The 15,240-nt window shown below is 39.9% G+C and overlaps 1 protein-coding gene across 7 annotated transcripts in view; it reads left to right on the top strand.

Annotated features, from left to right (window-relative positions):
- The window catches only part of herc2 (HECT and RLD domain containing E3 ubiquitin protein ligase 2), a 217,185-nt gene that overhangs the window by 171,677 nt on the left and 30,268 nt on the right, over window positions 1-15,240 (top strand). For all 7 annotated transcript variants that reach the window (XR_011342331.1, XM_069891912.1, XM_069891911.1 and 4 more), the window contains 13 exons: window positions 931-1,122; window positions 1,310-1,463; window positions 1,573-1,680; window positions 3,630-3,761; window positions 5,346-5,504; window positions 6,407-6,525; window positions 6,631-6,756; window positions 6,891-7,046; window positions 7,820-7,935; window positions 9,842-10,040; window positions 11,506-11,720; window positions 13,193-13,370; window positions 14,112-14,273. Coding sequence is in view for 6 of the 7 variants with exons in the window: in XM_069891912.1 (XP_069748013.1) it covers window positions 931-1,122; window positions 1,310-1,463; window positions 1,573-1,680; window positions 3,630-3,761; window positions 5,346-5,504; window positions 6,407-6,525; window positions 6,631-6,756; window positions 6,891-7,046; window positions 7,820-7,935; window positions 9,842-10,040; window positions 11,506-11,720; window positions 13,193-13,370; window positions 14,112-14,273 (2,016 nt within the window). In the remaining variant the exon portion in view is untranslated. The remainder of the gene's footprint in view (window positions 1-930; window positions 1,123-1,309; window positions 1,464-1,572; window positions 1,681-3,629; window positions 3,762-5,345; window positions 5,505-6,406; window positions 6,526-6,630; window positions 6,757-6,890; window positions 7,047-7,819; window positions 7,936-9,841; window positions 10,041-11,505; window positions 11,721-13,192; window positions 13,371-14,111; window positions 14,274-15,240) is intronic.

Genomic DNA, 15,240 nt, shown 5'->3' with positions numbered 1-15,240 from the left:
TGTTGTCTTGAAATGAAACACAGAAACCTGCAGACACTGATTGTAGTAAAAACACAAATGCTGGAGGAACTCAGCCAGTCTCGCAGTGTCCATAGGAGGTAAAGATATATTACCAACGTTTCAGTCCTGAGCCCTTCTTCAAGGAATAAGCAAAAAGCAAACAGCCATCTGAATAAAGAAGAGGAAGAGAAAAGGGGAGAATGGTAGGGCAACATGTACAGACCAACAGCCAAAAGGTGTTAATTGGCAATGATAAGAGGAGAGGTGAGAATTGATTTTGGCTCTGTGAAAAGAGACAAGAGGAAAAAAGGGAAGAGAGAAACTAGAGGAAAGGAGGGTGAAGAAGATGGGGGGGGGTTGGGGGGTGGGGGGGGGGGGTTAATGGAAACCGGAGGTCGCTGCTAATGTCATTCAGTTGGAGGATGTCCAGACTGAAGATGAGGTGGAGTTCCTCCAATTTGAAAGTGGTCTCAGTCTGGCAATGCACGAGACCATGGACAGACTTGTCAGCAAGGAAATGAGATGGGGAATTAAAATAGGTGGCCACCAGGAGATCCAGGTTTTTGTGGCAGCCAGAGCTGAGGTGTTCAACGAAATGATCTCTCAATCTGCACCCAGTCTCTGATGGAAAGGAGACCTCAGTGCGAGCCTGGATGCAGTAGATAACCCCTGCAGATTCACAAGTGTAATGTTGCTACACTTATAATGACTTATTTGGGGCCCTGAATGGTGGTGAGGGGAGAGGTGTGGGCATAAGTGGAACATCTGTCTTGCATTGATCTATGTTAAAGGGAGGTCTTAAATCTTGCTGGCAAAATGTGTTTCTACGTACGTGTTTCAAACATTTGTCTGTTTCACATTTTAAAGATGCATCACATTGATTTGATTTACTTTTTTTTTTACTTTGAATGAAACATTTTCCTTGAAAAGGATTCAGAAAGCCAAGCTAAGTCATCAGGGCCTGAGCCGCAACACTTGGATGAATTCACAAGTCTTCTTATCCCAGATGACACACGAGTGATGGTTGACTTGTTGAAGTTGGCTGTGTCGAGTCGTGCTGGTGAGAAAGGGAAAGATGTCTTGTCAGCTGTACTTTCAGCAATGGGCACTGCCTATCCACAGGTAAATATAAACGTTTCTTTACCAAGAAGCTCCCATGATTATTTGAACTTTTCAAAGGTGTTTTATACAATTTTGACTTGATTTCTTTGGCCTTCAAATGGAAAATTCTTAGACGCCAGACTTTTTTTACTTAATCCAAAATGCCACGAGTTGATCTCTTCTATTTGTTATTTGCATTTTGCTACAGGTGGCAGACATGTTGTTGGAGCTGTGTGTGACTGAATTAGAAGATGTGGCGTCAGATTCTCAAAGTGGGCGCCATTCCCCTCAGCCGGTGATAGTGGAAAGTAGCCACCCATACACTGATGACACATCTACAAGTGGAACAGTCAAAATACCAGGTGTGTACCTTCGTGTATTGATGTTGGGGTAAAATGTCCATGTTTGTCACACAAATCTAGCACTTGGATATGCAAGCAGGTAACTTTTGGTGCATGTTCTGGTTAATAGGTGCAGAAGGCCTTCGAGTCGAGTTTGATCGCCAGTGTTCCACAGAGCGTCGCCATGACCCTTTAACTATAATGGACGGTGCCAACAGGATTGTGTCTGTTAGATCAGGTATTGATTTTTATTGCAACCAGTTTTCATATTATGAGTGAATTTGTCGTAATGTTCAAATTTGGAATATCAGACTGTATTTACAAAACTGATTTTCTTCTGTGCTGATCTGAACAGTTGGTTTTGTGCTTCAACGTTTGGGGATGTATTTGTGCTGTTTCTAAAATTTTATACGGTAGAAACTCAACACGATATTGAGAGATGGCAGATCACATGCCTTTTAAGATGCAACCTGAAATGCATCACTTTAGTAGCATTTCACAGAAATGATTGACGAATTTAGCCAAGGAATGGGTTTAAAAGAGAGACCTATTGCCTATTGCACAGATTTTGTACAGCAAATCAGAAATCTGTCTCATTGATTGACTCACTGTTGTCTTGTGTTTCTTGATATCCAGGATTGAGCAACCTTTTAAAAAGCAAGGCCAAGAAGGAGGTTTCATTGTGATAGTTGTTTCCATCTTCACTCCTCCTTTCCCTTTCACAACCTCAAACCTTTGTTCTTTTTAGTCCTGGTCATCCTTTTTGCACTACAATTTGTTGCTTTTATTTTATTGTATTATAAGCCCTAAGCCCTAAATTGTTGCTGTCTACTTGCATTTGAATAGACCTCATGGAGCATGCCTCATTGGCAAGCCCTTTAGTCATTCTTTTATCTCATTCTTTATTTTATTACAGTTTTGTGAAGCATCTTGAATATTTTTCCATATTAAAAATAAAAGTTATTCTTTTAATTTTTATTCCTTCCAATACCTCATTATTGTGGCGTTTTTGCAGACTAATTACTTGCTTCTTTGCTAAGATGCCAATAACAGACTCTGCCTTCTCATTGAAATCGTAAATGTGAAGAAACAATCTGATGATCGTGCTGAGTCGAGCAACGCAAAACCACAATTTTCTGTGCTAGTGCATTCCATATTTCCTAACGAAGTTGTAGGATGCCATTTAGTTGACTTCAATTAATCCCATGTCTGCAGTAGTTTTGTAATCTACTATTTCCACATTCTCATCAGATATAGCCCAGGGGGAATTCTTTGGCTTGGCTTCGCGGACGAAGATTTATGGAGGGGGTAAAAGTCCACGTCAGCTGCAGGCTCGTTGGTGGCTGACAAGTCCGATGCGGGACAGGCAGACACGGTTGCAGCGGTTGCAGGGGAAAATTGGTGGGTTGGGGTTGGGTGTTGGGTTTTTCCTCCTTTGCCTTTTGTCAGTGAGGTGGCTCTGCGGTCTTCTTCAAAGGGGGTTGCTGCCCGCCAAACTGAGGTGCCAAGATGCACGGTTTGAGGCGTTATCTGCCCACTGGCGGTGGTCAGTGTGGCAGGCACCAAGAGATTTCTTTAGGTAGTCCTTGTACCTTTTCTTTGGTGCACCTTTGTCACGGTGGCCAGTGGAGAGCTCACCATATAACACGATCTTGGGAAGGCGATGGTCCTCCATTCTGGAGACGTGACCCATCCAGCGCAGCTGGATCTTCAGCAGCGTGGACTCGATGCTGTCGACCTCTGCCATCTCGAGTACTTCGACGTTCGGGATGAAAGCGCTCCAATGGATGTTGAGGATGGAGCGGAGACAACGCTGGTGGAAGCGTTCTAGGAGCCGTAGGTGGTGCCGGTAGAGGACCCATGATTCATCCAATTAACCTGAGCCCTAGATTTTAAAATGGCATGAATTGCTTTCTGCTTTTCAATGAAACACAGTTAAACCTGATGGGAATTTTGTAAATAGGGAGGTAGAAAACAAATACGCATTTGAAAAACATTAATTTTTTGGCAGAAAATGTGCATGCCATTTGGTGTCACTTCAGTCTACATACAAATGGGGTTACCACTGGCTTACACCACTTCTGCAAAATTGTATCACACGAAGTGAACAGCATGGCATGAACCAAGTTATTGGGTGTTTGTGATGAAAAGTGCTTGAGTTAGGCAATTTTGTGTTGTCTGTCACAGGTCGAGAATGGTCAGACTGGTCCAGTGAACTCAGAATTCCTGGAGATGAGCTGAAGTGGAAATTTACCAGTGATGGTTCTGTAAATGGCTGGGGATGGCGATTTACAGTGTATCCCATAATGCCTGCTGCAGGTAACTGGTACTTATTTATCTTTGTATTAGTAAGTGTGCAGATTAGATAAATAGGCACTTTGACAGCAAGGCATTCCATTTTATTTCTTCTCTGGCACTTCTATATAAACTGAAAGCTATAAACATACTTTGAAGGAATGAAATGTTCTAATGTGTTGTAGCTTGTGTTTTTGTTAGACTAAATCAAACTGAATATTAGGTTTAATTTTCTTTTCATTCTTGCATTTAGAAAAATACTTTGAGATGTCTAGTTTTGCCTTCTATGTTTGAAGAGTTTTGTAATGTGTACTTTCCTGAGCTTTTACAAGCTAGTGTGAAATCTGTTAGTGACAGATTCTGTATAATCTGTATTATCCAGTGTTGCATGTTTTTAAATTGTTACTTGTATCCAATATTTCTGTAATTGTATTTAAAATTCCCTTTCTCTTATCTACATCACATCCAAAGACGAGCAGAAAGATCATTGCAAGCTCTGGCAATAATCCAATGGTTAGATCTCTGGTTTTATTTTCTTTTTAATCCTTCATTTACATCCTATTTGGAAATTAATAAGTGCTCATTTAAATTTGGAAGCGGAAAATTCTGTCTGAGAAATTGCAGAAACAAATTTTTGTTTCATCACTTCCCAAATCTCATGGTACCTAATATCATCTAATTTAATTACCTAACAGTTGATTTTTGAAGCCTTTCTCATATTCTTAAATTTAAATATAGGCATACAGCACAGTACAGGTCATTTCAGCCCACAAGTCCCTGCTGCCCAATTACACTCGATTGATCTACACCCCCGATGTGTTTTTTGAATGGTGGGAGGAAACCAGAGTCCCTGCGGAAAACCCACGCAGACACAGGGAGAATGCGCAAACTTCTTGCAGACAGTGCGGGATTCGAACTCTGGTCCAGATTGCTGGCGCAGTAACAGCATTGCACTAATGACTACACTAACCGCACCACCCTATTTTTAAAAAAAAATCTTCTCTAACTCTGCCTGAATTTTATTTTTCTATCTAGGTTTACTGTAATACAGTTTTAAATTCACAAATGTGTCTAAACATTAATAAATATTGAGCTGCCTCATCATAGATCAAAATTACTCATGCCACCAGTAAAGATTTATTTAGATATTATTTCATCTCCACATATGGCAGAAACAAATTAGTTAAATCAGAGCTAATGATTAAAAAATGTGTTCTTTTATTTAAAAAAAAATCATAACATTTTATTGAATGCAATATTTTTCTTTCATTTCCTGAACCCTTTATATGCACTTAATCATCTCCTCTTTGTCTGAACCATCCCATGCATCCCATTTGGCTTTTCCTTTTAGGTCAAACATGCCTGGACGGTCTGACCTCACATCACCAATAGGACGTAGAAAACCAACGTGTCTTTATCAGATGGTTTTAGTGTTGAGACGTTTGAGCTCTTCTGCTGCCTTTTCAAAATTAACCCGAGACATTGCTGCAGCTTTGCACACTAGTGAATGCCTCTCCACTTCACCCTCCACATTCATGCCAAACTTGCAAGTGTTATTATTTTTGTTTGTTTCAATCATACCATTCACATTTTAATATTTTAAAACAGGGCCTAAAGATCTTCTATCAGACCGTTGTATTTTGTCGTGCCCATCAATGGATTTGGTTACATGCCTGTTAGATTTCCGATTAAGTTTTGCATCCAACAGAAGCATTGTACCCCGTTTAGCTGCCTCTTTGGCAGCCTGTGCTCAACTAAGTGCTCTTGGTAAGTATAGAATGTGAAGTATCAGAAACAAAAAAAAAATGTATGAACATAAATATGGTAAATACTCAGCAAACTGTAACTCAGCATTTGCAGAGATAGGAATGGTTAGAACCAAGGACCTTGCACGAACTGGGAAGAAGTTAGTTTTAAAATGCGGAAGTGAGGGTAGGGGAAAATAGATCTGCGACAGGTTGCGGTTCGAAGAGAAATGATAAAAGAGATAAGAGTGTGAGGTAACAAAAGCTCAGAGGTGTTCAAAATGCAGAATAATTACTCAAAACAAAAAATTGGAAGGAATGCTGCAAATCTTGAATAAAAATGCTGATTTGGAAGTGCCAAACTCATTATTGAGTTCAGATGGGTAATGCATTCAAATTCCTTGAATTTAGTTGGAGTAGAGAATGAACATAATGCCTAAAATGTGGGAGTAGGAGTGAGTGAGATGGAAAACTTGATATGAGAGGTAAAATGGAGCTCGGTCACTCAAGGTCCTCTGCAAAGGTGTCACCAAATTGGTTTAGTTTTCCCAATGTAGCAACAACTGTATCTTATGGGGTAATATAGTAATGAAAATTAAAAGACATGCAAATAACTATTGCATAGAAAAAGGGGTCGAATGCTTGAAGGGAGGAGGTAAAAGAGCAGTGGGTGTATCTCTTGAAGATGCACAAGGAAAGGCGAATGAAATCATCCTGGAGGGAATGGCTTGCTGGGAATGCTTATAGGGTGAAATGATATATGTCTATTGAAATTGTTGTGAAGGTTTTGAGAATCGTGAAAGCTGATGGGGTTGAAAGCAAGGACAATTTCTGTTGGTGGGAAAGAAAGGGTGAGTGCAGGAATGCAGCGAGCATCGAGGCATTGTGAAGACCGATGTATTAACCATCTTGTTTCTCTGAAAGCTGCCAGTCACAGGATGTGGGCCTTACAGAGACTGCGCAAACTTTTAACAACTGAGTTTGGTCAGACTATAAATATCAATCGGCTTCTTGGCGACAGCGATGGAGAATCACGATCTCTGGTATGGCAACAGCACATTTAAGAAAATTCAATATTATTTGTTTTTGTTGCTTTTTTCACAAAAATGAACCGTCTGGCATAACATTCTCACTTGTGTTTTTATCAGAGCTTTACTGGCACAGCTTTAGCAGCATTGGTTAAAGGACTTCCAGAAGCTTTACAACGTCAGCATGAGTATGAAGATCCAATTGTTAGAGGAGGAAAGCAGCTTCTTCACAGCCCCTTCTTCAAGGTAAACATTCTTAGTTCTGAACATGTAATTGAATACCTGGGTGTTGAAATTCATTGATCATGTTGTCAGTTGATGTTTAGTTTTAGAAATAGTTGTTCAGAAACCTTGACTAAGTGATTGATTTGTTGTTTCAGGTTTTAGTTGCTTTGGCATGTGACTTAGAGCTTGATACTTTGCCTTGCTGTGCTGAGACACACAAGTGGGCATGGTTTAGAAGATACTGCACAGCTCTGAGAGTTGCTGTGGCTCTGGATAAACGAACACCTTTGCCACGACAGTTTCCTGATGAGGTAATAAATGTTGCCAAAAGTGTCCTTCTCTTCTCAACAGGATTTAGAACAGGTGAAGATGCGATTTGGCACATCCTAATTCATCTATTCAGAATGGATCATGAAAATGGCATTCAAATTGTTTTAACCATCCCATTGATAGGGTTAACAAATTTCTTGGCTGTAGATTACATGGGGTTGGCATGGAGGATTGTTGAAATGGAGCATGTTTTACAAGGTTCTTAAATCTTCTAATAAACTTATGTAAATGTGAATCACAATTCATAAATTGAATTCAATAATTCTGTGTGTAGATGATTAATATCTGTTGTTAAGGGACTGAATTGGAAATGTTCAGTTGTTGGGAGAACTAGATTGTTCCTACTGATCTTGACTACCATATCATACACAGTAACAGTGGAGGTGTTAAAAATACACAATAATTACCGACTCTAAAAGAATTTAGAAGGAATATGAGCAAATTTGAATGAAAATGGGAAAATGCAGATTATTTGAAATTGCTGAACTCGTTATTGAATCCAGAAGGATGTGGTTCTCCTTGAATTTGCAGTGAACTCTGTGAGAGATGTGAAGGATCTTAATGCCATAAGAGATGTAGTGGGAGTGAGATGGAAGAAGTCAAGTGATGGGGACCTCTGGAGTTCAAGGATCACACTGTCTTTAAGTTTTTAATATTTACTTAGTCGAAACAGTGTTTTGCAATAAATGAGAATTCTCCAATACAAAATTTTAAATGCTTTCATTCTTGTTTGTTGATTGTGTTCTGGTTATAGGTGGCAAAAAAAATCCATGAAGTAATGATTGACAATGAAAATATGAATATTCTTCATGAAAGTCATGATGTTTTTAGAAGGGAACAAGATGAACAGCTTGTTCAGTGGATAAACAGGTTTGGAGCCTGTAGTTTCATATTCCTTTTGCATGAGTGAGTGGCAGTGTAACTAAATTTGAACAGGTTCTAATCGTTTCCACAAGTTATTTTAAAGATCAATTTGCTTTTTACTCTTCATTTACTCCAGTTATAATTGTCAGCACATAGTTTCACTGCCTTCTCTCACTTTTTTCCGTGCTGGATGAAAGATCAGGAACTTTTTAATCCAGGTATTCACAGTGACGGTACAATAAGCTTTCAATTAAGAGCTTTCTATTCTGGAGCAACAACTGGATCATCACGGGACCCTTGTCCTCGTAACCAATTTTTAATTTTGACAAACAGCGCAGTAACAGGCCCTTCTGGTCCATGATCCCACGCTGCCCAAATCCACTCAGGTAACCAATTAACCCTGTGTGTATTTTCAATGTGGGAAGAAACTGAAGCAAACTCACACAGACACAGGGAGGACGTACAAACTCATTGCAGGTAGCAGTAGATTCGAACCTAGGTTGCTAACGACGTGGATATCAAATTTTATTGACTACCTTGTATTTTGACATATAAATCGAGTCTTGAAACACTATCCCATGTTTTGAGCAAAAAAAAAGTCACAAAGCACATCAAATGATGCAGCACACATTTGCCCCACCTTTTGTAAACTATTTTACTGCACTCGCCGTCCGTGTATTCCATTTTCACGCACATGGTCTTTGAATGGCTTGTTCAAGCAGACATCGAGAGGTTGCAATGATCGAGAGGTCAAACCACCCGCAATGACTGCCATGTTAGTCTTATTTAATGCTAATCTGCTTTCAATCTTATCGGTTAAGTGGCTACGAAACATATCCCAGACCAACAAACTCCGTTCCTTGCGTAAACCGCCTGGCTGCCTATTCCACACATTGTCTATCCATAGTTTTACACCATTTTTAGCCATCCATCCATTTTCACGAAAGTGTACAAAAATGTCTGCTGGGAATTTTAGGTTTAAGTTTGCATTTGAAGATTGCCATGGGTCTTAACTTTGTCCTATCGGCCATGCACGATAACACCACGGTAAACTTGGTCATTTCGTGACCTGTACTTCTGGTTTGCACAGTTTTTACACCTTACCATTCCACTGTCATGTTGAAATTCATGGGGGTTTGTCCATGTTTCCAATATTTTCCCATGCAGTTACGTATAATAAACTGGTGAAAACTTCCAACTTCATGATCAAGATCTTTTGGTAGTTCCTGAGCATTTTTTAAAAAAGTTGTAATACCTGATTTTTCCTGTTCATGAAATGGTTGCACTACTGCCTACTGTAGCCTCAAAATTTACATGGAGGTCTGGGTGCAAATTTGCCCACTGCAGGGCAAATGTTGATTGTTTCGGGTGTCTATGTAGCAGTCTCGCCTCTGTTCACGTACCCATTCTGCAACGTGATTTTCCACCTCTGGCCATCAAGTGGTGCCTTTTCTCAGCGAACATTGCTTTTTTAGTAATTTTCTTAAAGTCTCTTTTTCACCGGTCTCTTTTCAACCTCTCATATGCATCAAATTTTCTTGCAGCAGCTTCAGTTGCTGGATTTTTCGGCCATTTCTCTGACTTTTAACTTAAAACTCATTTCATACTTTAGTCATTTTGCTGCGGCCTCCTTGATAACAACCACCTTCAGCCAACAGCTCAGTCAACGCGATTTTTAGGGTTTGACTTATACACCCGATATATGATAAAGCCATTAAAATTGAGGCTGAAAAAAGAGGATCAACTTATGTGCCGGTCAATTTCAGAATCAGAGTTTGAAATTCAGATTTGAATGCCAAAATATACATTTAAAAAAAAAACTGGTTGATTTATGCCCTATCACAAGTAAGGAAAAAAAACAAAGAAAAGTTATGTGAAATACATTCATACTTCATTTTCTTTTCCACAACAGGCGGTCGGATGATTGGACCCTTTCTGCTGGTGGGAGTGGAACTATTTATGGTTGGGGACACAACCACAGAGGACAGCTTGGAGGAATTGAAGGTGCAAAGGTTAAAATTCCCACACCATGTGAAGCATTGGCAACCTTGAGACCTGTGCAGCTGATTGGTGGCGAGCAAACATTGTTTGCAGTAACAGCAGATGGAAAAGTGAGTCTTTGAATATCCATTGTTAATGCTCTCCACACATCCCATCTTGAAGAAAACATGTTATAGATTTTTTTATATAATGGCCTGTAAATGGAGCCAACTGGTTTTATTTAAAACAATGTTGTGATCACGGGGTCTGTGCCAAAAATACCACTACCTAAAGGGGGGGTTATGGACTCCGGGGAAACAGAGGACTGGCCCAGGGCACCAGAAAACAGGGAGATTGCCCCTCTCCCACTCCTGTTTGAGAATGTGAAGCAGAAGAGATGACCCACAGGACAGTGACCACAGTGGTAGATCATTGAGGGGCTCTGAGGCTGACAAATATTCAGGCCGCAAGCTATTGATAACTTGAGGCGAGGCACCAACGAAGGCTGCTGGCGACTGCAATCAGAGGGACTCACACCAGGCTGCGGACTGTTGGAGACTGGCTGAAGGGGTACTAGGTGTCAGAACTGGGATGTGAGATGGTGCCGAGGGGGCAGAAGGGTTCCTGATTGTGTTGGAGGTTTAGATCTGGAGCTCGAGCTGCTGATGGTTTGTACTGGACTCTTGTGTGGCTGCTGGGCAGCAGAAGCACTGGCGGGTCAAATCACAGACACTCAGTGACTCTGCGGAGACTCTCTTTTGCTTCGCTTTCTCTGACCATAAGAGGCACTTAAGTCAATTTCATCTGCGTTACGGCTGATGAAAGCAAATTCCGTGTAATATTGCACTGTCTTTATTGCATGACAAGAAATCGAATTTTGAATCAAATATTGCTATAAATTACATCCAAAATAAATAAATAAATAGTGCGAAAATAGGAGAAAGTGAGGTAGTGGCTACGGTTCATTCTCCATTGAGCAATCTGATGGCATTGGGGAGGAAGCTGTTCCTGTGCCACTGAGAGCTTGTCTTCAGGTTCTTTACCACCTCCCTGATGGTAGCAGTGTGAAAAGGGCATGGAGGTGGGCTCTTTGAAGATAGAGAATGGTTTCTAAAGACATCGCCTCTTGTATATGTCTCGATGGATTGAAGACTGGTCCCCGTGATGGTGCTAGCTGAGTTAAGAACTCTCTGGCGTTCTTTTCCATTCTGTGCATTGGTACTTCCATACCTGAGAGTAGTGCAACCAGTCAGAATGCTCTCCACGGTACACCTGTAGAAATTTTCGAGAGTTTTGAAACTCATGAAGTAAAGCTGCTGGTGAGCCTTCGTGATTGCATTGACATGGAGGCTGCAGAACAGATCCTGAGAGATGTTGACACCCAGCAATTTGAAGTTTTTGACCCTCTCCACTGAATGATGAAAAAATAATCAGTCCACTTTACATTTCCCAAACATCTTATTGAAGAGCTGAAAAAAAACCCACTGCTGAAACCACTTTGCAAAGTCATCAATTGCTCTTTAGTCTGGAAGCAGGTAGGATGTGAATAGGAAGACAGTAAAATACATTCTGAATTTTTTTTTTGTGTTATATTAGTTGTATGCTACTGGATATGGAGCTGGTGGAAGACTGGGGATTGGAGGAACAGAGTCTGTCTCTAGCCCCACTTTGTTGGAATCTATTCAACATGTTTTTGTAAAGAAGGTGGCAGTGAATTCAGGGGGCAAGCACTGCCTTGCATTGTCATCTGAAGGAGAAGTCTACTCTTGGGGTGAGGCAGAAGATGGCAAACTAGGACATGGCAATAGGAGGTAAGAACGTAGTTTTCTATTTTTGCTTATTGCTGATTTAAAAGCTGAACAGAAATTTTACCTTAACTATTCTAATTACATGATGAGAAATGCTAAGTACACAATAAAACTTTCATCTCTAAATATTGGACTATATGGAAATCACGGAGGCTCACTGGGCCATGGTTCCTGTGCTCCTTTCTAGATTCACTTGGAGAATTATCCCGCTGAACAACATCTTACTTAAAAAAAAAAAAAATCAGAAGCATTGGAATGTTACTGAGAATAACATCTTATTTGTCTGGCACTGCTTGCCTGGCACTGCCAAACTCCTCTGAATTCTGGATTAACAGGGGCTTTGGTGTACTTCCCAAAAAAAATTTAATTTTCAAGCCTGAGTAGCTGTGTAGTTTTTTTATGGCTTTGGTTCAATCAAGGAGAGAAACAGATGATCTAATAATTTTGCATTACAGATATTGCCAAAATTTATCCATGTTGTTAATGTTGAAGTAGAAAGCTGTGGGCTGCAGTAGTATGTAAATTAATTGTACAACAATGCAGGCAAAAGTGGTAAGTAGAATCTGAAGATGGTAGAGAATTTATTGTATAGGTTCTTTTTCTTGTTTAATATGGTCTATTGGATGACGGAGGCCAAACATTTGAAAACCTGAGCTATCCATCAGAAAATTCTCCATTTTAGTCAGTTGAAATACTCACTGAAACGTGTCAAGGAGACGAGGTGTATATTTTGCCTTAGATCACACATGGAGTATCATCTACATTTGCATCGCCTGTGTTCCAGTTATTTTTTTTCGTGTTTTGGCACAACACAGGAAGGATTCAATAGCTCGAGGCAGAATAGATTAATGAGGAATTTATCAAAAAATTGTAGATATGAGGAGCGACTTGCTGGATTAGATGTGGATCTGACTCCCTGTAAGGGTGGTGAATGCAAAGTATCTAGATGTGTACTTGGTACTATAACTTGCAAGATTCTGAGCGAAGAGCAGGAATGTGAGAATACCTTAAATATCTTTTTTGTTTTAAATCGGGGTTTGATCATGTTGGGCCAGGTATGAATGGTTAAGTTGTTGTTGCAATTAAATCACCTTACTCGATACGAGATGAATTGGGTGTCACATTTACGATATAATTGCTGATTTTTATGTTTAGCCTTAATATCTTATCTGTTTATGCTTTAATTACATTTTGTTCCCTTTCTAATCAGCAAATTCCACTCAGCTAAGTGAAACAGTCTAATTTGAACAGATGAGGGGTGCTGTATGTGAGAGGCTGGACATGAAGATTGTTGGTGGTGCCTTGTTTCCATCCTTCTTTCAGACGACTAAAATTAACATTTTTTTTCTAATATTAAGTGCTCATCACCTCTTGATTTTTGTGCACAGATGAAAGGCTGTTACAATTGTTCTGTTTTTTAAAAAATTTCTCTGGGAGGAGCACCATTAAATTTGTTCTTGTTCGGTCTTTTTCAGCCCTTGTGACCGCCCTCGTGTAATCGAATCACTGCGTGGTATAGAAGTGATTGACGTTGCTGCTGGAGGAGCACATGGTGCATGCGTAACTGCTGCAGGAGAACTTTACACTTGGGGCAAGGGCAGATATGGGAGACTAGGACATGGAGACAGTGAGGATCAGTTAAAACCAAAGCTGGTGAGTACTACTGATAAAGTATTCATTGAAATCCTTTGGGAGACACGGTTAGTGCATTGGTTAGCGCTATGCTATTACAGTGCTGGTGACCCAGGTTCGAATTCAGCGCTGTCTGTTAGGAGTTTGTATGTTTTCCGTGTCTTTGTTTATCCCCGGTGCTCCGGTTTCCTCCCACCCTTCGAAACATACAGGGATTGGAGTTTTTCATGTAAGAGAATCTGGAATTTGTGGTCAATGTTTAAAAGTAAGAGATGAAGTCCAGGTGTTCTCAGTGTCAAAAGTCTTTGGAACACTCTTTCTCAAAGGATACTGAAAGCCGATTCTTTGAATACTCTTCCAGCAAAGGTAGACAGATACTTAGCAAAGGTAGACAGATACTTAATGAGCAAGAGTGTGAAAGATACAGGGCAGGCAGGATTAGGTTGAGTGGCCTAATCCTGCTTTTAGTTTGTTTGTATTTTGAGTTTGGATTTCTCACTTTGCTGATCTATGTCAGTAAAATAAAAATGGCTGTGTTAATGACCACTTGTTTTTCAGACCCGCCCAGAACTTCCTTCAGACAATGCCACACATTATTTTCTGTGTAGTGTTGGTAAAATAGTTGGAAGAAGAAACATTGTTCTAAGCACTACACCTGTAATCACCCATTTTTAAATCGTTTCCTTGTGCCTGTTCAAGATATATATGGACATTATTTTTACCAATATTATCTCAACAAATTTGTATGTGTTTATTTCTCAGGTGGAAGCACTGCAGGGTTACAGGGTGGTAGACGTTGCGTGTGGCAGTGGCGATGCTCAGACCCTATGTCTTACAGATGATGACATTGTCTGGTCCTGGGGAGATGGAGATTACGGAAAGCTGGGAAGAGGAGGCAGTGATGGCTGTAAAGTTCCAATGAAGGTATTGCTTGTTTTGAAGCAGATGGTTTATCCATACTACAGAAAAAATTAAAAATGAAATGTGAGACTTTTGCTTCTTTCCCTCATTTTCACCCCCACAGTTCTGCAAAAAGCAGCGTGTATTAATATTAAAGTTTTCCTTTAGGCTATATACTTATAGCAAAGATCCTGGGGCACTTGTTTTGTATCAAAGTGAAGACAAAATTTTGGGGGAAAAATTATAATTCAAAGCATTTAAATGAATTTAATTCATAAATAGAAATGAACTGTAAAATATAGAGAAACTTTGTGGATCTCAAAAACTTTAAACAATAAATAGCCAATCAGCTATACTACATTTGGTGCTTGTCCAGAATCCTCTCTATCTTTGCAATTGATAAACATAGCTATGTGGGCACAGCAAACTTAAGCAACAGAGCTTTCTGATGCTTGATCTATATAATAGTCCTATATATGTTGCAAATGTTGACCACCTTGTATTATTCTTGCTGTATATACCAAAGGAACGAATCCAAATTTTACTGTGCACCTAACCTTATGACAATAATTGATTAGAATTTACTCTGCTTTTTCCATCCTGAACTTTAGATTCTGCCTCTATAATTGTGTCTGGGTTGATTAAGTCAAGTTTATTGTCATTTGATTGTACAAGTACAACCCGATGAAACAGCATTTCTCCAGTCCTCAGTGCCAAAATGTACAGACACACAACCAGATATAACACACATACAGACAAATAATATATATACAGGACAAGTATTATAAATTATCTATAAAAATAAATATTGTTTTGTACAAATAACAGTCTCAGATGGTTAGTGTGAGCAGTTCCTTTGGTCGTTCAGCAATCTCACTGCTCGTGGGAAGAAGCTGTTCCTCAGCCTGGTTATTCTTCCTGGATGGAGCAACTGAAAGATGCTGTGCACAGGGTGGAAGGAGCCCTCAAATGATTTTGCACCACCTCTTCA

This window comes from Narcine bancroftii, chromosome 7, assembly GCF_036971445.1.
Source record: "Narcine bancroftii isolate sNarBan1 chromosome 7, sNarBan1.hap1, whole genome shotgun sequence".
Classification (NCBI taxonomy): domain Eukaryota; kingdom Metazoa; phylum Chordata; class Chondrichthyes; order Torpediniformes; family Narcinidae; genus Narcine; species Narcine bancroftii.
The sequence above is the reverse complement of the archived record's forward strand: the minus strand, read 5'-3'. Positions and strand labels throughout refer to the sequence as shown.